Here is a 25,747-nt window from a genome sequence, read left to right on the forward strand (position 1 = left end):
CCTCTGTGAGAGGAACTGCAAGAGTTAAAGAACTAGAAGCCGCGGTTTGGGGTTCGGGCCGCCCACTCCGCATGGTGAATTCCTGCCAGTGACAGGGAACCTTACATCCATATTCCTGTGGGTCCAAGACAGCTAAGTTTAGAATTTTTAATTGATACAGGAGCCCAAATTAGCGTTTTGAATAAGCAACAGGCTGAGAAATTGGGAATTAAACCCTCAAGAAAAGCTATGAATATAATAGGCATAACGGGTATAGCAGCAAAATGTCCTTTAGCTCGGATTCAACTTTGGCTACCTGGGGAGAAAAGAATGACAGCTGTGGAAGTGGCCCTAAGCCCTCATAAGGAAAATATATTGGGATTTGATGTACTAGTGGGCAGGCGGTGGTGTCACCGAAATCCGGGAATAAACCTCGTAACACCAATGTAGTGTTAAAAGGCAGGCATTCTTTATTGCAGCGCTGGATGCACGGGGGATTGCTCCACCTAACGTGCATGCCAGGTGATCACCAACACACAGGTTATATAGGATCAAAATATACGTATTCATTAAATTTCCGAGAAAAGGCAGTTCTATGATAATCATTTCTTGGAATCCATTTCCATATTCTCCTCCCCATCACGCATGCTCAGTGATTTGAGTCGGTGGTCCTCAAGGGTCTCTGGTGGTCGTCAGTGGTCTTGCACCCGTGTCCGCTGGGTGACCCTCTTCTTGTGGGCATGCGCAGTACCCTTCCTGTGGATGCACCTGTCCATAACGACTTCATAAGATTAATATCTCCAAGCCTATTGTTCAGTTGGGTAGGGACTGTACATGGAACAGAGCAGCATTGTACCTTGCCATGGTCAGTTAGCTTCATTTCGTATTACCTTGGTTACAAACTAATTATCTCAGCCTGATTCTATAGTTTCTGCTTCATGGTCCCTATCCCGCGGTTACAGTGGTGCCTACCTAATGGCAAGATATGGAGTTTTGGAAGTCGATGGGCAAAAGCCGCCCATGTTAGAACCCTGCAGCTTGCACCTGCACTACCACAGTCTAAAGTAACCTGTGTTTCTCAATACCCTTTGCCAACTGCGGCAAAACAGGGCACTAGAGATGTAATTAATGATCTCGAAAAAAGGCAAATCATAAGTCGCACCCACTCACCATACAATTCTCCAGTCTGGCCAGTCCGTAAGCCTGACGGACGGGGGCATCTAACAATTGATTATAGGAAATTGAATAGTAATACTTCACCCTTAACTGCTGCTGTCTCGAGCATAACATCAGTGGTGATGGCAATCCAGGCAGCCGCTCACACATGGATGGCCACTTTAGATGTTAAAGACATGTTCTTTATGATACCCCTGAGAGAAGAGGATAAACCCCAATTTGCTTTCACTTGGGAAGGAGCGCAGTACACCTTTAACTGACTGCCTCAAGGATATAAGTACTCTCCTACCATTGCCTACAATGCCTTAGACAAACTTCTTGATACCGTAGGAGTGCCATCACATATACACATATATCAATATATCAGATGATATTCTAGTTGGAAGAGATAACAAAGAACAAGTAGGGCAAGTGGCTAAGGTCATCTGGAATCTGCTAACTAAGAACGGGCTAGACAACCCGACTTCCGAATGCCAAGGACCTAGGCAGGAGATTAAATTCCTAGGAGCTTGGTGGATAGCCAGTGCAGTTGCAGTACCTGATGATTCACTGTCAGCTATTGAGAAGGGGCAAACTCTGGGCAATAAGACAGAATTACAGCAACTACTAGGTACATTGGGCTATTGGAGGAAGCATATACCTGTGCTACAGCTCAAATGGCAATAAAAACTTTCCAAACAGAAATGCAGTTTAGAGAGCCAACGTTGGTTTATTCAGCGCTGGGTGCATGGGGGATCTCTCCTCCTAACGTGCACACCTAGCCTACAAACATACACATATTTATATTCTCAAAACACACATAGTTACAATTACATCACATAGTTACATAGTTACTTCATTATGATTGGTGTAAAACTTTCTCGCTTTGCTTTTAAAGCTATAGACTTAAAGAAATTCAGAGAGCATGCCCAGTGAGGGGTGGTCGTACCTTGGAGGCGGGTAGCTTTTAGCATGGAGGTGTGTTTTGGTATTATAATGAGATTATAATGAGCAAAGTTCACTCAAAGGACATGATTGTGACAGAAAATGAAATATTACTTGGCTCATGTACCAACCACGCAGTTTATCAGCTCCATGGTACCACCAAGCTCTCAGCTTCTCATTCCTAAAATGTTTTTTATTAGTTGCCTTTTAGGTTGGGGCTGTACAGGGGCCATAGCAGTAAGACTGGTTACTAACAATGCAATCATTTGACCATTACCTTACTATTGCTAATAATCTCATCACCTTGATCCCATCACCCTGGTTACAAGGACTATACACAACCTATCCCATCACCATGGTTAAAAAAAAAGTTAAACACATCGGTTACAATCCCCCCCTTTGGAAGTTTTGAAATAATCACTTTTCAACACTTCCACTATATAACTATTCTTTAAATTTCATTGTAACTCTCGTTAGCTGGTGTTTCATGTGTTTGTAGTTTTGGCTGTTGTTGGTTCCTCATCGTTGATTTCAAAATCATTACTGAAGCTATTGACATCTTTTGGGTTATAAGCTTTACCATACAATTATACATTAAACAAATCATTAAACCCATAATAATTAATACAATCAATATCTGTAACAATTCAGCTATCCATCCTTTTAAGGAGAATCTAAATTGTTCTAAAATTTTATTCAGCCAGCTTGTTTGCATGTCATTTCTTAATTCTTGTGTTTGCTGAGCCACTTTTCTGATATCATCCATCTGTTCATCTAAATTTTTAGTGACATTTGGGATATGTATGCAACAATCTTTGGCCCGAATTTTCAAGTATCCACACACACCATGTTCATGTAATAATAGCATATCCAATGCTAGCCTATTCTGCATGGTTATTCTTGATGTAGCTTGTAACTGGATGTTTACATCCTAAAATCCCTTCTGAGTAGCATTCGCTAGGGCTTGTACTTGTCCAGTCAAATTATATAGCCAAAATCTATTCCGTGCTGATGCTGTCTGCAGTGAAAATATAGCTTCTAGTACCCAGCCTACCTTAACTCCGGTCGATGGTTCTCTCCACGGGTCAGGATCATTTCTTTTCCGTCTCTTCAAGTCTATAGGTGCTAATGGTCTCTTCCTCCACAAGGGACAAAGAGTCAACATCCCTAATGTTATTTGCTTGTTAGGACCATCTAATGATAAGTGTGTAGTCCAACTTCCATCACTAGCAACCGAAACAGTGTGTCCCATGGCTGGTAAAGTTCTGTGATCGTAGTAAACTGTTTCCCTCTTTTCAGTAACTCCTGACCAGGTATCATTGATGCTAGTAGAATAATTTCTACATAAGCATCCCAATCTCAAAGCTCTAGCAATCGGCCCAATTCTTTGTAGTTCTTCGTCAGTGGAGTCGCAATTATATATTCTTGTGCAATTCCAAGGTGAAATCTCCTTGTTTTTTTAATCTAAGGTGGGTAACATTCGGGTACTTTCCCCATCTGACCTCCCTTTGCTCTTTAATCCTAGTTCCTGTCCATTCGAAACACCAATTTGTGGGGTCAAAATACTGATATCGGCCTTGATTTAGTTTTCCAAATAGAGCCTAAATGGAAACCCCAAGGCAGATTGTTCCTGATTTCCTCACATAATTCTTCCGTAATGGTTCTATTGCTATTTTCAGTCACCACTTTTATTTCATGATACTTACACCACACTAGATATTTGAAACTCAGCTGGGGAATTCCTCCCATCTTTCAACATGTGTCTCAATTCGATACCACTTTGGATTTCTCCTCAGTAACCCATTTTTCCAGGGGGAATACATCCCAGCGAGTGTTATTCCAACAATGAGTAATATTTCTATCTTCTATTTCTACTTGACTTTCAAAAGTTCTATTCAAATCAAAAGTCAGTATTCCCCACTCCAATGGTTCTTCTGCTGACTTAGGCAGGGGTAAACAAGCTGTTACTCAGCTGGTGTTTTGGATTCTCCCAAAGGATTGGACTAGCTGTAAAATTACGTTTCCACTTACAATACCAGGTGTTTTACACAACCATATTAACAGTAAAATCAACAAACAAACGTTATGCATTTTTCTTAAATCGTAGTTTCAACTTATCTCCTCCCATAGGTTGCACAGTCCATTGATCTTGCGATGGAGCTTTCTTTACACGAGTGTAATGGATCCACGAGTCAATTCCATCAAGTTTGATAGCTGTGTAGGTTGTGAGTAAAATCTGGAAAGGTCCTTTCCACCTCTCCTTCAGTGGCTTGTCTGACCATGTCTTCAAATAGACCCAATCTCCTGGTTGGAATGCGTGGACAGTGGTCTCAAGAGACAGAGGTGCTCTGTCAGCTACAAATCTGTGGAGAGAAGACAATACTTTCCCTAGAGATATTACATATTCTTTTAAATAATGCTTTCCTATTTGTTTGGGATCCGCTCCGGCTCTGGTAGTTTGATATGGTTTCCCATACAATATCTCAAATGGGCTTGCTTTTTCAGCACTTTTTGGTTGAATTCTAATTCTTAAAAGAGCGAGAGGCAATGCATCTGCCCACTTGATCTGGGCTTCCTGACAGATTTTACTCATTTGCCTCTTCAAATCTTGATTCATTCTTTCTACCTTTCCACTGGACTGTGGTCTCCAGGGAGTATGTAAATCCCATTTTATTCCTAATACGTTAGCTAAAATTTTAACTGATTCTGCAACAAAATGAGGTCCCCTATCTGATGACAATCCTAGTGGCACCCCAAATCTTGGTATTATTTCCTTTAATAGCACTTTTGCTACTGCTTTCGCTTGATTGGTATGACATGGATAGGCTTCAGGCCATCCTGAAAATGTATCTACCAGTACTAAAAGATACTGATACCCATTTTGCCTTGGGAGTTCCGAGAAGTCAATCTGCCAATAGTCTCCTGGTGAATTTCCTCTTCTGGTTATTCCCTGTAAAAGTCTTTGACAAGTTTGAGGATTATTCTTTAAACACAGTTCACATCTTTGCACTATACTTTTCACAATTCCCGTCATTTGAACACTAATTACTTGTGGGTTTAGTGCTTCGGTCAGGGACTCTATTCTCCAATGAGTCTCTGCGTGTTTTCTCTCAGCTAGTTCCCTCATTAGTTCTTGTGTTACAATTACCTGGTTTGTCGGCGTAACCCACCATCCTTCAGACTTTTTCTTGGCTTTTGTCGCTTCTGCCAACTTATCATCTTCAGGGGTATATTTCGGTTCTTTTGTTTCTAAATTCTGTTGCTTCTGTGGTAGGAGTAGCAGTACCTGTTTCCCCGCTGCTTCTTTTGCTGCTTTGTCGGCTCTTCAATTCCCCATTTGAACTGGAGAATGTCCATGTTGATGAGCTTTACAATGCACGACAGCTACTTTAGCTGGCAAGTGGACCACTTTTGTTAAAAGTTCAGTGGTGGGCCCATATTTTACCAGCGAGCCCTGTGATGTTAAGACTCCTTGCTCTTTCCAAATCGCTCCGTGAGCATGCACAATTCCAAAAGCAAATTTTGAACCAGTCCATATATTTACCTTCTTTCCTTTGGATAACTCCAATGCTCTTAGTAGAGCAATCAGTTCTGCTTTCTGGGCCGACATGTTCGATGGCAGCGCCTTTGCCTCCAGGATATTTCTTGCGGTTACCACTGCATATCTGGACCTTTGGGTGCCGCCCTGCATGAAACTGCTTCCATCCACATACAGCTCCAAGTCGGCTTCTTCAAGGGGATCATCCTTTAAATCAGGTCTGCTGGAGTACACCTGTTCAAGAGTCTGTAAACAGTTATGAGTTAATTCTCCTGATTCTGCATTGGCTGTTAGGAACATTGCAGGATTGGTTACAGTTGTTACCTTAAGTTCCACGTCATCTTGTTCTAGCAGCACCACTTCATATTTTAACATTTGGCTAGGAGATAACCAATGACCCCCCTTTTGTTCCAATACTGTGGTCACTGCATGGGGTACAGAAACAGTCATCTTTTGTCCTAGTGTTAGTTTTTGAGATTCCTGTATCAGCAATATCATCATGGCTACTGCTCTCAAACAAGTGGGCCATTCTTTACTCACATTATCCAGTTGTAAAAGGGTATAAGAAATCTACCAGACGTGAGTTACCCTAGGTTTGCTTTATTGCAGCGCTGGATGCACGGGGGACAGCTCCACCAAACGTGCATGCCAGGTGATCACCAACACACAGGTTACATAGAATCAAAATATACATATTCATTATTTTTCCAAGAAAAGGCAGTCCTGTGATAATCATTTCTTGGAATCCATTTCCACGTTCTCCTCCCCGTCACGCATGCTCAGTGATTTGAGTCGGTGGTCTTCAAGGGGTCTCTGGTGGTCGTCAGTGGTCTCACACCCGTGTTCGCTGGATGACCCTCTTCTTGCGGGCATGCGCAGTATCCTTGCTGTGGATGCACCTGTCCATAACAACTTACTTCATAAGATTAATATTCCCGGGCCTATTGTCCGGTTGGGTAGGGACTGTACAAGGAACATAGCAGCATTGTACCTTGCCATGGTCAGTTAACTTCATTACCTATTTCCTAGGTTACAAACTCCTTTCCCACGATTATAGGCTTTGAAACAGTTCTAGGCCTTAAGCAGCTTTCTAGTTAACATAAGTTTTCTTATAGCTAAGCTTCTATATTTTCTACACCAATTGCTTAGAAAAGTATCCCACTGGTTGTTTCCAGGATCCTAACTTTTGAGTTAGAACTCCTAATGCAATATGAAACCTTTCATGCACAAACAGTTCAAATGGTTTCTCCAAATTAGGAAGCCCTAGTGCAGGTGCGCTCATCGAAGATTCTTTTAATTTCTGAAAGGCTTTCCGACATTCCGGTGTCCAGATTAATATTTGCTCTTCTCCTTGGGGAGCCTCATATAAAGGTTTCGCTATTAACCCAAAGTTCGCAATCCAAAGGCGACACCACCCGACCATGCCCAGAAAAGCCCTCAATTTATTCTCTGAGTTTGGTTCAGGAATCTGACAAATTGCTTCCTTTGTTTCCTGCCCTAGACTCTGTTGTCCTTGAGAAATAACAAATCCCAGGAAAATTACTTCTTCCTTCGCGATCTGGGCTTTCTTTCGGGACACTTTGTATCCTGCTAGACCTAAAAAGTTCAATAATTCAATTGTGTTTTGTAATACTTTTTCCTCTGTTTCTGTTGCCAACAAAATGTCATCAACATACTGTACTAAAGTGAAGTCTTTATGATCTTTCTTCCATTCCTCCAGCTCTTTTGCTAACTGATTTCCAAAAATGGTTGGGCTATTTTTAAAGCCTTGCGGCAACGCAGTCCAGCACAATTGTGTTTTCCTTCCAGTGGTGGGATTTTCCCACTCAAAGGCAAATATCTTTTGGCTTTCTGTAGCTAGCGGCAGGCAGAAGAAAGCATCTTTTAGATCCAGTACCGTGAACCAGTTATCACTTTGCTTCAAGGTTGTTAATAAAGTATAGGGATTTGCCACCACTGGATGCACATCTTGGACAATTTGATTTATTGCCCTCAAATCTTGTACCAGCCTATACTCTTCCGAGTGGGGCTTCTTCACAGGCAGGACTGGAGTATTATATTCTGATTGACATTCCCTTAAACGTCCATATTTTAAAAGTTGTTCTACTACTGGCTCCAGTCCCTTTCTAGCTTCTAGTTTCACAGGATACTGTTTTCGTCTTACCGGTTTGGCGCCTGGTTTTAGTTGAATTACCACAGGTTCTGCTGCCCTAGATCTTCCAGGTGTTCCCGATGCCCAAACCAAAGGAATCACGGCATCCTCCACTTCTTTGGGTATCTCTGGCAGTGGCATCTCCTTCTGTAACATAGACACTTGCGCATCCAAGCCTTTATCTTGTGGTATTGTTACTTGATTTTTTCCTTTTTCAAAAGTTATCTGTGCATTTAATTTACTCAATACATCTCGTCCCAGCAAAGGCATAGGGCAATCTGGTATATACAAAAATTGATGGGTTAACACCCTTTCTCCAATTTTACACTTTATAGGTTGGAAAAATGGCCTATTTTCCTTTTCCCCTGTGGCACCAATCACTGGTGTTTTCTCCTTTGACAGTTTTGGAACCTTGCGGGTCTGGGATTCCCTCTCCTAGGTCTCCCACACCCTTGTCCTTTAACCTTGCTTGTTTCCAGAGCTATCGCTGCAGCTAATAGCTTTGTTTCTCTCATCCTTTCTTTCTTTTTATGCTCCTCCTCCTCTCTTTCTCTGTTATTATATACCTTCCAGGCATTTTCTAACATTTTGTGCAGAGAACGTGCATCGGCCGCTTCTAATTTCCGCAATTTACGCTTTATATCTGTACTTGATTGTCCCATAAATATGTGAACCAGGGAAACTTGATCCCTTTCATTCTCAGGATCCAAATCAGTATATTTTTGTGCTGTTTCTAACAGTCTTTCAAGGAAGGATGAGGGATTTTTGTCTTTTCCCTGAATGACCTGGTACAATTTTGACCAATTCTTAGCCTTTGGTATTGCATTTCTTATACCATATAGAACCAATCTCTGATATTCGGTTGACATCAATCTTTGGGGGGGATTATTTGGGTCCCAATTTGGATTATTTTCAGGGAAATGTCTATCTAGCTGTCCAGCCTGTACTGCCTGTGGGTGAGTTCTCTCCACCTCTTCCCTTGCCTTTGCCAGCACACTACGCTTTTCCTCAAATGTCATCAAATTATTCAGGATAACCTGCGAATCTTTCCAATCAGGGTCTTGATTATTAATAATAGTTTCCATTACTTTGGCCACTCTATCGGGATCTTCCCGATAGATCCCTGCCATTTCTTTCCAGGCTTTTAAATCAGAAACTGAAAAAGGTACTTTTACCCAAACGAGTCCCTCTGGCCCCACAGCCTGCCTAAGAGGGGCTTGTAAATGAGCCTTTCGAGTTCTTGTCCGACCAGCAACGGGGCTCATCCCTTCCTCCGGATCACTATGATTCGGGGAGTCTGGATCAGGAGGATTGGGAGTGTGAGCACCTGGACATTCAGACTCCCGATCCTGGTTTAAGTTGAGGTGGCAACGTTAACATTTGTATATCCTCCTCCTCCTCGTTGTTTTCTTTATCTTTCAATCTGGTACATCTTTTTCCCACACTACAGGCAGAACAGCATCTTTTGGAGGTTTTACTTCCCGGTACCACCGTCATAACTTGATCCTTATTTAATCTGCACGTTCGCCAGATTGGCCAATCATTTCTCAGAGCGAAAAACAAATCTACATACGGTATTTCATCCCACTTTCCTTCCCTTCTACAAAACAACATTAGCTGCAACATAGTGTTATAATTTAAACTACCATTTTTTGGCCATTTCTCCTGATCGTCCAAAGTATACAGTGGCCACCAATGATTACAATATTCAACAAGCTTTCCTTTAATTAGAGGATCTCCTCCAAACTTGTTCCAATGTTTCAGAATCCAGCCTAGAGGTGAACATTTCGGGATCCCACCCTCCAGTGATTGTTGTATTCCCATTATTACTATACCCTTTTTACTCGAGTTACCAATATAAACCAAAACCAAAATTTGGACTCCAGGCGTCCCCATACAAGCATCCAAATTACCAATAATTCAGGCAGGACTCTCACCCTCCTGGTGGGACTCCAACCCACAACCTAAATCTGAACTACGGGTATCCCTATATTAGCGTGCGGATTTCCAAAGCGCGCGTTACCAAAACCAAGCAAAGCAAGTACAATGCTCACAATGCAGCCGGCAATTACCAATTGATTTTGGAAACCAACGTTGTTCTCAGAAAGCTGTCTGGGACTCACCCGAGAAGAGGAATGGTCGTGCCTCCCTCCGAAAATCACTTCGGTGTGCGCACTGGGAACCCCAACGATTCCTCCACTCTGCCGAGCCTTCAGAGAGCAGGTCCCATCCGGGTCGCCAAAACTGTTACCGCTCAAACGGCAATAAAAACTTTCCAAACAGAAATGCAGTTTAGAGAGCCAACGTTGGTTTATTCAGCGCTGGGTGCATGGGGGATCTCTCCTCCTAACGTGCACACCTAGCCTACAAACATACACATATTTATATTCTCAAAACACACATAGTTACAATTACATCACATAGTTACATAGTTACTTCATTATGATTGGTGTAAAACTTTCTCACTTTGCTTTTAAAGCTATAGACTTAAAGAAATTCAGAGAGCATGCCCAGTGAGGGGTGGTCGTACCTTGGAGGCGGGTAGCTTTTAGCATGGAGGTGTGTTTTGGTATTATAATGAGATTATAATGAGCAAAGTTCACTCAAAGGACATGATTTTGACAGAAAATGAAATATTACTTGGCTCATGTACCAACCACGCAGTTTATCAGCTCCATGGTACCACCAAGCTCTCAGGTTCTCATTCCTAAAATGTTTTTATTAGTTGCCTTTTAGGTTGGGGCTGTACAGGGGCCATAGCAGTAAGACTGGTTACTAACAATGCAATCATTTGACCATTTCCTTACTATTGCTAATAATCTCATCACCTTGATCCCATCACCCTGGTTACAAGGACTATACACAACCTATCCCATCACCGTGGTTAAAAAAAAAGTTAAACACATCGGTTACACCTGGGTTGTCAGTGATTGCCCACCCTCTGTATGACCTGCTCTGGAAAAATAGGGAATGGGATTGGACTTCACAGCATACAGAAGCCCTTAACATATTGAAGGATGAACTAAAAACCTATCATCAGAGACTAGGTTCGTTGCACCCACAAGATCTGCTAAGGGTGGAGTGGAGATTTGCAGAACATGCTTCCTATTGTGGAGTGTTTCAAAAGGGACCATGAGGGCCAGCTAGACCTTTATTATTATCTTCCACTTCGTTCAAAAGAAACTGAACAACGGTATTCCGAGTGGGAGAAGGGACTTCTTTCACTCACTAGGGCAGTCAAGGAAGCAGAGAAATTGCGTACTTCACAAGATATCATGGTGCAAGGCCCTTTCCCCCTTCTAAATTTGATCCTTAAGGGAACATCTCCTCCTGAGGGTGTAGCCCAAAAGGCCACAGTACGGAAGTGGTATGCCTACCTTAAAGGAGTTAGTCAGTTACTGCAATTGAGAGAGGGCCCAGTTAAGTTCTCTAAGTTCCAACAACCTTTTAATCCAGATCCAGTCTTGTTAGGCCAACCTTATAAACCTTCCCCGATCAAAGAGGCACCTGAACTATCTGCGAACTCGGATACACAGAGACTGTGATTCACTGATGCATCTGCCCACTGAACAGGATCAAAGTGGCAATATAAAGCAGCAGCATTGGAAATTGGTACTGGGAAAACAGTCACAGAGGAGGGAGAAGGTAGCGCACAGGTGGGAGAACTGAGTGCTCTCCTGCTGGCAGCAGAGAATGGTGCCACCACCATCTATACTGATTCTTATGCAACCTATAACGGTGCCACAGAGTGGATATGCCAATGGGAATCCAATAGGTGGGAAGTGGGCCGTACAAAGGTCTGGAGAACTAGGGACTGGCAACAATTGTTAGAAATAGGCAGATCATGACCCCTAAAGGTGGGATGGGTGAAAGGCCATGCAAGGAATGGAACCTCTGCTGCAAAAGGGAACCAACAGGTAGATCATCTAGCCCAAATCAGAGTAATTGATAACAAAAAAGAGGATTGGAAATGGTTAGCTGAATGGCTACACATTAAGCGAGGCCATTCAGGGAAGACAGATCTCTATTACGACTGTCGGTCTCAGAGATGGCCAGTGTCTATGAAAATATGTGAAGCAATTCTTACAGCCTGCCCACAATGCCAAACAAGGCTCAAGGCCAGCCACCCAAATCAAGCCCCTGCCCAGCATATCAAATGAGGCAAAGCTCTTTGGAGCACCTGGCAAATTGATTGTGTTGGGCCCTTGAGATCATCCCATGGAAAGACAGATATTTTGATAGGAGTAGAGGTGGTATCGGGATTAACCATGGCCACAGCTGTTGGCACAGACACGGGAGATCAGACAGTTCAAGTGCTGCAAGAATGGTTTGGTATTATTTTGCCCATTCCTGAATGTATTCAGAGCGACAATGGGTCACATTTCACAGCCACAGTGGTACAAGACTGGGCACGGAGAGAAGGTATCAAATGGGTGTTTCACACACCCTATTATCCCCAGGCCAATAGGATAGTTGAGCAAACCAATGGTTTGGTTAAAAGACATGCCGATGTCTCACACCATAACTGGGACATACGATTGCCACAAGCAATCTTCACTGTTAATAACTGATGGGGAAATTATGGAAGCCCAAAGATTCAAGCATTTTGTCCCACGGGACCATTGACGGGCAACGCCCCCATACCTGATGATCAAAAGGACCAGTTCCCACTGAGGACATGCATAGACCAACCTGTCATGGTGAAACTACCTTCTATTGGCATTGTACCCATGACCCTGGCAAAACCAAGAGGCTTATATGCCTGGAAAGCCCTAGACAGGAGCGGAAAGACCCACCATATTAGTACTCGGTGGATAATCCCTGATTTTTAACCCTGAAACCCAGTTCAAAGGACCGAGGCTCAATTTTTTTGTGCTTTCTTACAGGACAATGAAGAAGAGGACTATCCTGCTGCTGCTCCTACTAGCAATAGTAATACTGGCTGATGCGGACAGAGAAGACCTGGATGACAACATGATAGCAAAAATGATGATAGAGTTTGCCCGAATGATTTTTGTGCAAGACATTAACATATCACTTGCTCTTGAGCTCACATGGAAGCAATATAACAATTATAGCTGGTATTTCAAAAGGCCTGAAGGCAAAGGTTACACTTATGTTGTCTATAGTTGGTCATCGGGTGCGTTAAATGCGAGCTCGGTATGGGATGCAAGATGCAATTATATTCTCCAACCCCTTACTGACGCCACGTGGTGAAGTGTGAATGGCACTGTACCATGTTCCTATATTTCATGGGGAGCTACTGAATATAACACTCGATGGAGTGCTGACAATCAGTTTCTACAATATGCAAAACCATTAAATGCCTCATGGTGTATTAAACACCCTGAGAGGGATAGTAATGAGTGCCCCAGCACATGTAATCAAAACTCATTTGACTGTCCTCTCAGCTGCATGTGGGCTAGACATACCTACATGCCTAGTTGGGATGGGAACAAGGATAAGATACCCCCAGCGATGAAATCTCCTCTCTGGAACTGCCAAGTAGAAATTGGATGCAAAGACATCGACAAGATGCCATTACTATGGCTATACCCTCCCATTAAGAGAGCTATAATACAGGGCTGCTTGTGCAGTAATACCAGTTACTCACGACCCTCTGTCTTAGATTGTAGTAAGAAAGACTGTTGTCCCCCTATTACTACCATACCAGGTTCATGCCAAACATCCACCATCCTTGCACCCCCTAACTTAGTATGGGCATGCTCTGACGGTCACCTATATTCACGACTACATTCAACTATTCCTGGGCTAGCCTGTACAGTGGCTCTGCTCTCCCTCTGTCCCATTTATCGGGAAGGGCCAATCCCACACCAGTGGTGGGACCGTAGACCAAGGGATTTACGGAAAGGATGGCAAGAAGCCCCAACACGAATTGGGTGGTGGATGGAATCATTATTTCAAGTAGGAATTGCCCCAGTACGAAACCGACAAGCTATTTTGGGTCTAGGCCTACAACTATGAGCTTTAGCCAATGCCCCATTTGATAGTCTGAAGCTTTTAAATGATCAATTACAACATACCAGTAAAATGACCATTCAAAACCGAGCTGGTTTAGACCTGATGCTGTTAAAGGAGAAAGGCATATGTGGAGTTCTGAACCTGTCAATGGATGACTGTTGTGTCCACATCCCAAATGTATCAATACCACTTCAAGACCAAATCAACAAGATGAAGAAAGTAGCCAAAGATTCAGAAGCAATCGTTGCTGGACTAGGGTGACAACCAAACTCCTACCCAGCCCCCTCAGTACCCCCATACCCATTTGCCCCCAGGCCTCCTCTGCGCATCCTAATACCCCTATCCCTCCCCAGCCAAGCCCCCATGAGATCTTCCATCCCACCCTCCACCCATCTCCCCAGGGCTTCCTCAGAGCCCCAACACCAGTCGTGTCCCCCTCCTCCTGGTCCGGCCTCCCAGTACCTCCTCCAGCCCCAGCTGCAGCCAGACGAGGCCAGGCCCGGCCAGGCCAAGCCCGGCTGCACCAGCATCACGCCGCTGCTGCTCCGCCACCACCCTAGAAGGCCTTCCAGGACACCCCGCCTCTTCCGGGTGAGCTGCCCGGGGCACCTCGTGCCGTCGTGGCGGCCACTGCCCCGGTTCCGCCGTCCCCAGGAGCGGCGAGACGTAGGGGCTGGGCTCGGTTTTCAAATGAGCATTTATTAAATTAAAAACAAACACGAAAGTGCCGATACAGCCTCACTGGGCAGCTGCCAGCCTCCCCGCCCCAGCTGGGCCATGGTGAGCGGGGCCGTAGGGGAACCCCAGTGTCCAGGGGGGGAGTGGAACCCCGGGCCACAGTGCAGTGTGATGGGTTGGACCCTGGTGCTGGGGGGGACGGACAAAACCCCAGGGTCCAGGGGGGGAGTGGAACCCCGGGCCACAGTGCAGTGTGATGGGTTGGACCCTGGTGCTGGGGGGGACGGACACAACCCCAGGATCCTCGTGTCATGGGGTAAGAGGTACCCCAGGACCCAGTGCCATGGGGAAAGCAGGCCCTCAGAGAGAGTGTGTGTGTATGCGTGTGCCCACGCAAGTTGGGACCCTGCCCCCCCCAGACCAGCAGGGCCACAGCCTCTCAGCCTCCCCATGGCAGGGGAGAGCGGGGCCTTGCCACCCCAAGTGTGGCAGAGGCCTGTCCTGTCCCATTCCCCATGCCCCAGCTCTGCCAGCTGGAGCTCTGGGGAGAGCAATGTGAACATGGAGTGGGCTTTGGTTAAAATGATGGCTGTTCCAGTGAGGCCCCCGGTCCCAGGGTCATGCAAGGGTCATGCGGTCCCACCCCAGCAAGGTTGCAGCCTGGCAGTCCTCCCCACGTGAGCCTAGCAGAGACCCTGGGTCATGAGGATTACACAGATGGGGTACATGCAAGCTCATTTTTCCTTTCCCCCTGCCCCTCTCACCTCTGACCCACCCAGGGCTTCTGAGGCTGCAGCAGGGATGGGCACTGCTCCAGATCACCCCCAAACACCCTCCTGAAGGTCCAGCCCGACTTCTATTTGATGCCCTTTGCTGCTTCCCCTCTTCCCAAGGACTAAGCTAGTACTCCTGCCCATCTTCCAGCACCTGATCATGCTGCCAGCAGACCCCTGCCCAAAGCCACCTCCTGGATGGGATTCACCCCACACATGTGCAGATGGTGCAAGGCTCCGATTTTTTTTGGCAATCTCCACCTTCTCTCAGATACACAGTACATGTGGGCTCTGGAGGCTCCTGCCAGGAGGGCTGTCCCCATGCTCCTGTAGAGACCCCCAGGTCCCTGTCCATGGGACAGTCGTGTCAGCCCCAGGAGCCATGGCAACAGCCAGTTCCCTGCCAGCCACAGATTTCTTGGGGTCTGGCTTGCCCTAAAGAGGTGGGAGGGCAAGTCCAGGCATCCCCAAGCTGCCTGAAGTGGGGCTGGCCCCACAGAGCTGGTGAGCAGCAAGTCTCGGCCTCTCCTGGGGCTTTTAACACAGCCCTGACATAGCTGCACCCTGGCTGAGAGGTGGGTCACATTCTCCTTCCACAGCCTGAGGTGTCCCTGTCCCTGGTCACCCTCACAGCCCTCACAGCCCTGCAGCAACCTGGGCAGCCCCACGCTGCTGAGCGCAGCCTCCCCACTGCCAAGGGCCTCATCCAGTACTGAGAGGGTGGGGGGAAGAACAGCACAGCACCTCTGATCCTCCACACAAGCCTCCTCTGTGCTCCCAGTGACAATAAATACTAATAAATACAAATTCTTCCTCATATTCTGCTCCCAACCCCAGGACTGGTGTGGGCAGCCTCCCCCAGAGCCCCCAGCCCAACTCTTCACTCCCCCAGCTCCAGCCACATCTCCAAGCTAGGAGTAGAGCTGGCAGAAAGCTTGGGCATGTCCTTGGAGTGCTGGGACTGCTCTCCAGACCCTGCCCCTCCTGGTGAAGTCCCCTTGGTGATCTCAGCCCTGCCAGAGGGCATGGGCACAGCGTCTCTGCTGCTCAGGAGGATGGGGGCACACAGGATGGGTGATACTTCAAGGTGGTGCTTGCTCACTGGCCCTTTATTCATCTCTCCCTGAGGTGCTGGGCTGGAGGCTCCCCAGTGGCCCTGGGGGATGGAGAAGGTCAGGCTTGGGGCGAGTAGCAGGGATTCCTTGGCATCTCCGTAAAGGATTTCAGTTCATAGGGGATCCCTGAGTCGACCTCGATTGACTTGCGGGAGAAAAGAAGCCGGATATCATCATGAAGGTAGATCTTCCCTGACTTGGAGCTGTGAAACCTGAGTGGAGACAAGAGCAGGGCAGAGGGACCTCAGGCTCCCAGGCAAGGGCAGGACAGCCTTGGCAGGGGACACAACCCCCTTGCCTACTTTGGACTCTGGTCAAGGTGGCCATGCTCTGGTTGCCTTCAGAGGGACAGAGACTGCTGCCCTCAGGCAGGGTGGCAGCCCCGACCTCCCTGAAAAAGCAGCCGGTTCCTGCTCCTCCCCAGGGCCAGGGGGTCAGGCTGCCATCCTCCCACTCTGGCAGGAGGGCCTGCAGGTTTAGGGGAGGCAGGGACACATGGGAGAGGAGCCCAGGGGTGACCCTGGGGCAGGCACCCATCCCTCCTGGCGTGCCTTACCTTAGGTGCATCAGGTAGCAGAGGACCCTGTGGGGTGGGCCGGTGCCTGGTGGGTTGCTGGGGGCCACAGTGGCCCTTTCCTTCTCCCCCACGGGCACCAGGAAGATGCGGTGGCGTAGGAAGGTCATGTGGTTGGCCGGCATGTCCTGGAAGTTGTACGTCACCAAGAACATCTTCACCACAGTCTTGTTGGGGTTAAATAAGGTCTGGGGGTAAAGGGGTAGGGGGTGAGATTGGGAAGGGCACAGGAATGGATCCATAGGGCAAGGCTGGGGCATCTGGGGGCAGTGCCAGTGGGCCCAAGGGCCCAGAAAGCCCCATACCAGCCCCGGAGGGCTTAGCCCACAGCTCAGTCCTTTCCACGCACCTCCACTCCTGTGCTCCCATCCCTGTTGCATGTATACACTCTCCTGCCAAGACCCTTGTCCCTCCCCACCAACCTCTTCCTTCCCTGCATCTCCCATCACCTTGTCTCCCTGCCAGCACCCCAGGGACCCTGTGCTCCCCTCTGCTGTGCTTTCTCAGCAGCCACGTACCTGCTCTGCACAGAGCTTTCTGGCTGCTGCCCTGCTAAACAACATAATGGAGTGTATCCACCTTGGGGAGCAACTGGAGCCCACCTGGCCCCCTCCTCATGGCACTGCCAGAGGCCATGGGACAACTCACCACTTGGATGGTTCCAGCTTTGGGGACACTGTAACCCTTCTTTCCCAAGGCCTCCAAGTCAATCACTCCCTAGGGCAAAAGAAAACACATGAGAGAGGCAGAAAGCCCACGGAGAGCCCAGCTGGGACCTGGCACAGGGCCACAAGCCCCTGTTGCCAGGAACACCTGGCACAAGGTGGCAAGATGACGCCCAGCTCAGTCCCTCTCCAGACAGAAGGATGAACAAGCAGCAACACAGAGGTGACAGCAAAGCAGCAGCCATGAGATGGCTGGGCAGCAGCCTGCCTGTTCATACACCTGCAAGGGTTCCTGCTTCTTTCCCTCTTTGCTTTGTGGGTTAAATATTGCTCCTGGCACAGCTAGCGGTCTCCTTAGGTAGGTGGTTGCTTGAGACACACTCTCTGGAGAGGGGCAGCCCCTGAGGATGCGCAGTGCCTGAGTAGAGCCCCCACTCCCCCCTCCCCATGGGCCCAGCCCTCCCTTGTCTGCATACCAGGAAAGGCGAGGGCATGCTGTGTTCGGAGATGTCGAAGTAGGTGACATCAACAGGCAGAGTGGCATGCTGGGGGCAGTAGGAGCCACTGGCACCGATCTCTGCCGTAAATCCCTCGATCCTCCCCGATGGCGCAAAGCACCCTTTCAGGATGGACTCCTGAGAGAGGAGGGAAGCATTAGGGACCTTCAAACACCAGTCCTGCCCCTCACCTCTAAGCTGCAGGTGAGATCACCCCCATCTCCACCACAACCATGTCTTCTTGCCCTCATGTGTCTCCCAGCTCTCCAGAAACTGCTCGAGTGACCCCGGCTGCTCGCTCCAAGACAGACCCATCCTGAATTGGTGGGCTGAAACCAGCCATCTAACACAGAGAAGCAGCGAGAGTGCCTTGGCTCAGCCGCTCATCTCCATGGTGGCCATCTCAGCAGGGTCTAGGGTCCTAACACGTCACCCAAAGATCTGCTGGCTGAGCCTTTCTGCTGGCAGATGGTGGCTGTGTGAACGGCCACTGCACACCAGGCCCTTGGGGACAATTAGCCCAGCCCCACACTGGGGCTCCCGTCGGACTCAGCCTCTCACGCCTGTCACCAGCCCAGCCGGAGCCTGCAGGACCCACTTCCTTCCCTGGCAGGTGGGTGCCATTACCTCAAAGTTGCCCAGCAGAGCACGGCTAATGGTGGCCCAGGGCACTGTGGAGGACCTGGTACCCCTCTGGAGGCTGCTCCAGAGATGTTGCCTTTGAGAGAGGAGAGAAGATCAGTGTCAGACCGGAGAGCACACAGCCCTGGACTGCCTGTGTCCCTGGGGGTGCAGATCCCTCTCCAGGTCCCCCCATTCCTTTCTTTGCTGGAGGTTGAACCCACTTTCCTAACCCCCGGGGGCAGAAGAAACCTCCCTCCACCCCACAGCCTGGGGTCTTGTGGAGGAGAGATGCCTCCCATGGGGCTGCAGGGTGCTCGGGTGGCTGGGCAACCTGGGCTCCCATGGCTGGCCCTTGGGGCTGGTGAGACACTCACGATTTGAGGCGCAGCCTGCTCTTCAGCCTCCTCCCAACCGCAGTGCAATCCACAGAGCTCTGGAGGGGGCATGAAATCGAGAACTGTGTTAGGGCAGCAACCAGGGACTGTGCACCCCCCAGGAGATGCCATTGCCCCTTGCCCTGCCCCACAGCCCCATGAGGGGCAGATCAGACAGGCCATCAGTGGCTTCTGCGGGGGCAGACGGCAGGGCAGTGCAAGGGCTGGGGTGGGGACGTGGGGCTGCCAAAACCGAGACCTGGCTGCAAGGGCAGGTCTTTATCCTCCCAAAGTGGCTCTGCTGGGGAATGGGGTGTTGGTACCCAGCCTGAGGGTGCAGCGCACAGCTCCCACCCTGCAAAGCCCCAGTGAGCAAGACACCCCCAGACAGAGCCATGCACCAACACCCCCTTTGCACTTCCCAAGGAAGAAAAGTCCCGTCCTCAGACGATTCATGCAAAGTCCTTGGTAATGCCACTGGGCAGAGAGGTGTGCTGCCTGCCCCTTCCCACAGCCAAGCTCCTACAGCTGTAGGGTGGGGGGGGTTAGATAGGGCCACACTGCAGCTTCCTTTTAAAGATGTCCCCTTTTCAGAGGGGACACCTTCCCTTCTGGAAGCCACACAAAAGGATCATGGAGCTGGCTGGCATGACCATGTGGGAAAACCAAGGGAAGCTGCTGGAGGGCTTCATTCTGCAAGGGCAGTGCTGGGGGCAGCCAGGCTGGGGGACAGTCACCAAAAATGGCACATGGGCAGGGATGGAGCTGTGCCCCATGGACAGTGCATCCTGGCTCCAAGCAGCAAGAAGCCAGGGTAGCTCTGTTGTCAGTCTCTGTGGGTCCCTGCACCATGGGATACCGCAGGGAAGGAGAGGAGCGTGCCAGCTCTGGTGTGAGCTTGCTGCAGCCTCAGCCGACAGGACATGGTGAAGGCAGGGAGCTGGTCAGAAGGGGCTGGTAAGCAGGGAGGAATCGCAGGCAGCTCCTGAGCTGCTAGGGTGGTTGCAAACCTCTGGAGTCTGCCCCATTTATGAGAGCTTGTGGCACACTGGGGACATGCCACAGGCATCCCAGAACTGCAGAAAAGCCAGTGGCATCTCTGCACACAGCACTGGGGCTCCCACTCCCTGGCCAGAGCATGTCCAGTCCTGCTCCCTGCCACCAAAATCCTTGCCCAGCAGGCAGAGTGCCCTGATGGATATCACAGCCAGGGACCCAAGCCATCCCACCCCTTTGCCTTCTTCTCCCCCAGGCAGGCAGAGGACAGCTGCTCTTCCCAAGCCTGCTGGTAAATCTGGCTTAATGTGAAGCTGTCAGACACTGACTGTGGCACCATGCCATGTGTCCAACTCTTGCTGTCATGGAGAGGTCGTGTCCCATTTGAATGAGGCTCTCCAGGCCAGAAAATTGGTTGCAAGCAGTGGATCCAGTGACTACAAGGTGTCAAGAGCTGCTGACAACCAACAGACAGTGTGTCCCAGGGCTGGCTGTCAGCTGCTGCTCTGCTCACACCAGTACTGTGGCACCGGGACAGAACAGGGTGCTGAGCCACAATGGACCACGTGCCCATGAGGACCATATTTTGCCCATGAGGACAGCCCTGAGTTCTGGGTGTCCCCAGGCCGTTCCCTACCTCCCCCTGTGAGTGACGCTCACCTTGGCCATGGGAAGCAGGTGATTCCAGAAAGGTGCCCCCTTGGCATCAGTGCTGCGGCAGGCTGTGGGCACTGGATGGCATGGCAGGGCCCTCTTCTTCCTTGCTGGTGGAGACAGGCTCTCGTCCTCAGAGCAGGAGTCAGCCACAACCTTGCCAGCAGGCAGCAGCTTCCTTTTGGCCAGGCAGCTGCTGCTGCAGAGCCAGCTGCTCCCACAGGGTGTCTTCTCCAGGGAGCTCAGGTTGCTGAGCTTGGGGCTGAGTGTTGTCTGCAGAGCTGGGGGGTCCTTGCACCCATTGGCCACCACTGGCCATTCTTCTTCTCCGCTAGCCCTGCTGCTGTGAGCCAGCCTGCTCCCTGGCTTCTCTCTCTTCCCACCAGAGTCCAACTGAGGAGTTTGTGCAATATTGTGCAAATCAAGGTAAAGTAGGTTGTGGCCACTCGCCTGTTCCCTGTTATCCCCGTAGTCTGTGGGCTGATCCCTTGGCAGGACAGGGCAACCATCTCTCATGTGCAAAGTACTGCAAGCAATATGCCAGGAGGAGGAGACATCCTGTGACTTGTCCTCTCTGCTAGCCTTGGGGCTGTGGCTAGGGCTGCCCTCACACCGGTGCTCCACCACCTGCAGCCCACTATGGGAGAAGTGCTGGGCAGAGCTGCACAGGGATAGTTCTTCCACCAGCAGACCATCCTCAAAGGTATCATCATTGTCCAGGGTAGCCTGCCCAGGGCCCCCGTTGCACTTGCTGTCCACCCCCCTGCCACCCCAGTGAGTTCGTTTAGGATCTCGCCTCCCCTGATGCTGCTCGGGGTAAACTCTCTTGACATCTGGCTGGCTGCCTGCCCACTGCTCTGTGCTCTCGGAGGAGCTGGAGAGATGGGAGAAGATGGAGACCTGGTAAACCTTCTGGCGCTTGATCTCTGTCTCGTTGTAGCCCATGAGCATGCTGTGGTGGGTGCAGCACTGTGAGGAAGGCTCCAAGGGCACCTCTCCACTGGGCTGGGACAGGCTGGGGTCCGTGCTGCACTCCGGGGGCAGGGACGTCTCTGCGTGGATGTGCCGCATGGAGCCTTACTTGCCTGGACTTCGAGTGGAGCTGGAGTCAGAACAACCCATGCAGCAGCAGAAGAGGGACCATAAAGTGCCAGAGGTCACAGTGCGAGGACAGGGGGTGGGAGCTAGACCTTGCCTTGCTCAGGATGTCTGGGTGAGCCCTCCGCTATGGGGTGCACTGCAGTGGAGCATCTGGAAAGAAAGAGCAGTAGGATGGAGATCAGCCCAGGATCCCCATCCTTGTCCAGCCTTTTGGCTGCAAAGGACCTGCTGGGACACAGGCAGCTCCCCATACAGCCCTGCTTGGACCTTCCTCTCCAGGGAACCCTGTGGCATCATCCATCTGCAGGATCAACACTTCCTTCCTGGCCTGGGCATGGAAAGGAGTCTCCAACCCAGCTGGAGACTACTGGGGACAAGTCTGGACAAGTGGGGAGAAGGGGGCCTGCCCTCTGCCAGGGACTTGACATGCTTGTGCTGTTCTGGAGCACAGAAGTCAGGCAGGTCAGGCCACTCCCAGGGGCTCAGGCCTGTAATCACCCCTTTGGGCAACAGCAACAAGATCCCTCAGTGCTTGCCAAGAAGACCTGCCCCGGCCGCATGTGCTGAATCAGTTAGGGCTGGTACCCTATGCTGCCAGCCCCATGGTGGGGACGGGAACCTGACCTAACATCACAGTTAGGTCTGCCGGCTTGGACCAGAGACCTCCACCACGTCAATTAGCAGCTGGGTGGTATCAGGGGCTGCAGAGCCCACCATGGCCTCCTGCACCATCCGCCCAGTCCTGTACCATCCATATATCACCCACCCCTGCCTGCCTCAAGGGCCTGACCTCCTTGCTGCATGGGGCCTCACTTTTGATTTTCAGCCCAATTTCAGAGCTGTGAGAATACTGGCCACGAGTTTTTCTGGCATGATAAATACTGAAATGGCTGTGAGAGCAGAAGAGATGCAGGAAAAGCCACTGGCAGGCTGAGAAGCTCCAGAGCCTGACAAACAGCCTGTGCCTGGCAGCTCTGCCCTTTGCCTGCCCCCACAGCTCTGCCCATTCCTGTGAAGCAAAGGCTTAGGGGCAGGCGTGCAATAAGGAAAGTGGTTCTCCAAGTGGGTCAAGGCCATCTGGAGAGCAAGGCTGCGTGTGGTATTTTAATCCCTGCCATGATGGGGATGGGAAGGTGGCAGGTCAGGGTGGTTGAGCCCAGGGATTTTGTTTAAAAGGAGTGATGAAAGGTATAACTGTGCACCAGCACATGCTGGAGGCTGACTGGCTAGACAGCAGCTTTGCAGAAAAGGACCTTCCAACCTCAACCCCTCTGTGATTCTGTGCAACCCGCCATGCTTGCAGCCTGTCCTGGCTGCCCCCCACACTTACCCCTCTGCAGCAGAACCCCACTCTGCTCTGGATTAACTTCCCAGTCCCGCACCAGGTGGTTGTTGGCACAACTAGTTGAAGACACCTGCCAGCCAGGCACCCCCCAGAAACGGTGTGGCTGCCATGGAACGGCTCCCACCATCACGGTGTGCCTCTGAACCTCTGCACCATCCTCTCCAGCTCTTCAGTCTGCACAGCAGCTCTGAGGAGAAGGAAAGGGAGAGACACAGGACTGGAGTGATTCAGATGCTTACCAGAAGAAGGGCAGGATGGTACTGCCTGCCTGTGGGGTTGCACAGGCAGAGAAGGCAACATTGAGGCTTAGCGTCTCCCAACCTCCCAAACCCAAAGGCCACATACATCTAGGCCATCTCAGGCAGTGTTATCACCTTGATTTCCATTTAAACCACAAATACTTTAAGCTAAGCTGTGAACTCTCATACCTTGCTCATATTTTACTCCCCTTTTGCGTGCCTTCCTGTATGAAAACCTGTGCATACAAACAGATCCCTGCTGCTTTTTGGTGACCATTTCATGGCTTGCTTTCCAAGACACTGCAGATCACCAGCAACCTCTGGGCCTCTGTAACCATAGGATAGGGGCTGTGAAACAGAAACTATAGAATCAGGTTGAGATAATTAGTTTGTAACCAAGGTAATACGTAATGAAGCTAACTGACCATGGCAAGGTACAATGCTGCTCTGTTCCATGTACAGTCCCTATCCAACCGGACAATAGGTTCAGGGACATCAATCTTGTGAAGTTGTTATGGAAGGGTGCACCTGCAAAAAGGATACTGCGCATGCCTGCATGAAGGGGGTCATCCAGCGGACACAGGTGCAAGACCACTGACGACCACCAGAGACCCTTGAGGACCACCGACTCAAATCACTGAGCATGCGTGACAAGGAGGAGAATATGGAAATGAATTCTAAGAAATGATTATCATAGGACTGCCTTTTCTCGGAAATGTAATGAATATGTATATTTTGATCCTATATAACCTGTGTGTTGGTGATCACCTGGCATGCACGTTGGGTGGAGCTATCCCCCGTGCATGCAGCGCTGCAATAAAGAATGCCTGCCTTTTAACACTACATTGGTGTTACGAGGTTTATTCCTGGATTTTGGTGACACCTCCAGCTAGCTGCTGGTCTCATGTCTACCTCATGCCCCTTTCACCCACAGCACAAGACACTTTCTGGCCCTGCAGACAAGGAGCTTGCAATTGCTTTCTTCCAATAAGAGATGCCCAGCAGGGAAGGCAGAAACTGGGAGCCTGACAGCCCTGAGCCATGATGGCCCCCCACTGGCTTCCCCCAGCGCAAAGACAGCAGTCCTTCCATGTGCACAGGATTCACCTGCTCAGAGATGCCCTTGACGTACAAAGGAGATTTGCAGATGCAACACAGCTCCCCTGTGGTCATAATCCACCAGCACCACAGCTTTGATGCCTGGAAGGGGACAAGGAGAGTCAGTCTGGGCAGCAGCTCATGGTGTAACACCTTCAGAGTAGGCAGGAGCCCTTGGGCACCTCCACCCTCAGCCCATCTGTTGCAGGGGCAGCCTTGTGAGCTTTGCTGGCCCAGGAACCTCCAGGTGAAGGAGGAAATGCTGCCCATCCCTGGAGACCATGCCCTCCCCACCTCCCTCCCCATGCAGCACTTGGCTGGGGGCTCACTGCAGTGGCCATCCAGAAGAAAGCTGCCATCTGTCCTGCTGGGCATCCTGACCATGAGCGCTGCTCTGAATCTGGAAACAGCAGGGCCAGGCAGATGAACAAAATCCCCAAAGGGATGCTCAGAGGCACCAAACACCCAAGTGCACCCCCTTTCTGGCACCCTACAAGTTCTGCATTCCTTCATCTTGCAGATGGGAATCCAGCTTCAGCAGGTCACTCACTGTGCTTGCCGTCTGACCTCACCTGCCCCAGGAAATGGGCTGTTCTTTCATTCCATTTCCAATAAGATCTGTAATTAATAGGCACTTGTGGCCAGTCCCCGAGAGCCAGCCAGCCCAAAAGCCACCACCAGCAGTGCTGGGGAAGGGCACTGCCAGCAACCAGCCAGAACAGAGATGCGACATGCCAGCTCCCAAGGAGCACTTGCAGCAAGGCAAATCAACACCATAGCATAACAAACCTTTGGTCCAAAGCCTCAAAAAAAGCTCTTCGTAAAGATCAGCTCCTCCTGGCACCCTGCATGGGGCCTACACGAAGGCAGGTAGAAAAGCAGGTGAACACCCACAGCTGTGGGCAGATGCTGAGGTGGTAACACGCTATGCTCTGCCTGCCTGGAAAGTGGAGAGCTCTTCTGCCAGACTGCTGCTTCCCTCCTCCATCCCTGGGGGAGATTTGTACCATGACTTGCGTGGCACAGTCAACCGCTGGGAAGCAAAATCAGCAACCAGCAGCAAGAGTCAGCACGGTGCAGCAGGAGAAAGCCATATCCTTCCTGTGTGTGTCCATGCTGGGACAAATATGCAGTTTCCTTTATTTCTCCTTCCTACGTCCCTCTGCAGTCACAGCCCTTCCCGAATCCTCATGCAGGCAGGCTGAGCCCTTTGTTCCCCAGCAGCAGCTGCCTTTCAGGAGAATGGGTCCATCAGGAGAGGCT

At 49.9% G+C, this 25,747-nt stretch overlaps 1 protein-coding gene and 1 long non-coding RNA gene across 4 annotated transcripts in view; both read right to left on the reverse strand.

Annotated features, from left to right (window-relative positions):
* LOC142599220 (uncharacterized) overlaps positions 1 to 25,747 on the reverse strand; it is a 434,245-nt gene that overhangs the window by 240,173 nt on the left and 168,325 nt on the right. The window lies entirely within an intron of this gene.
* Positions 15,649 to 24,578, reverse strand: LOC104630386 (atos homolog B). 3 transcript variants are annotated; one of them, XM_075738807.1, is made up of 9 exons: positions 24,494 to 24,578; positions 23,133 to 23,334; positions 20,708 to 21,952; positions 19,052 to 19,110; positions 18,681 to 18,771; positions 18,033 to 18,191; positions 17,540 to 17,608; positions 16,874 to 17,079; positions 15,649 to 16,529 (listed from the first exon to the last, which is right to left on the reverse strand). In XM_075738807.1, exons 3-9 carry the CDS (start codon positions 21,770 to 21,772, stop codon positions 16,376 to 16,378), a joined length of 1,803 nt encoding a protein of 600 aa, XP_075594922.1. In that variant the 5' UTR covers positions 21,773 to 21,952; positions 23,133 to 23,334; positions 24,494 to 24,578; the 3' UTR covers positions 15,649 to 16,375. The 3 variants fall into 3 exon arrangements, with proteins under 3 accessions (XP_075594922.1, XP_075594924.1, XP_075594923.1); XM_075738809.1 differs by lacking the exon at positions 18,033 to 18,191; XM_075738808.1 differs by lacking the exon at positions 23,133 to 23,334 and having other exon boundaries at positions 24,494 to 24,573.

Source organism: Balearica regulorum, chromosome W (assembly GCF_011004875.1).
Source record: "Balearica regulorum gibbericeps isolate bBalReg1 chromosome W, bBalReg1.pri, whole genome shotgun sequence".
In the NCBI taxonomy this organism is placed as follows: domain Eukaryota; kingdom Metazoa; phylum Chordata; class Aves; order Gruiformes; family Gruidae; genus Balearica; species Balearica regulorum.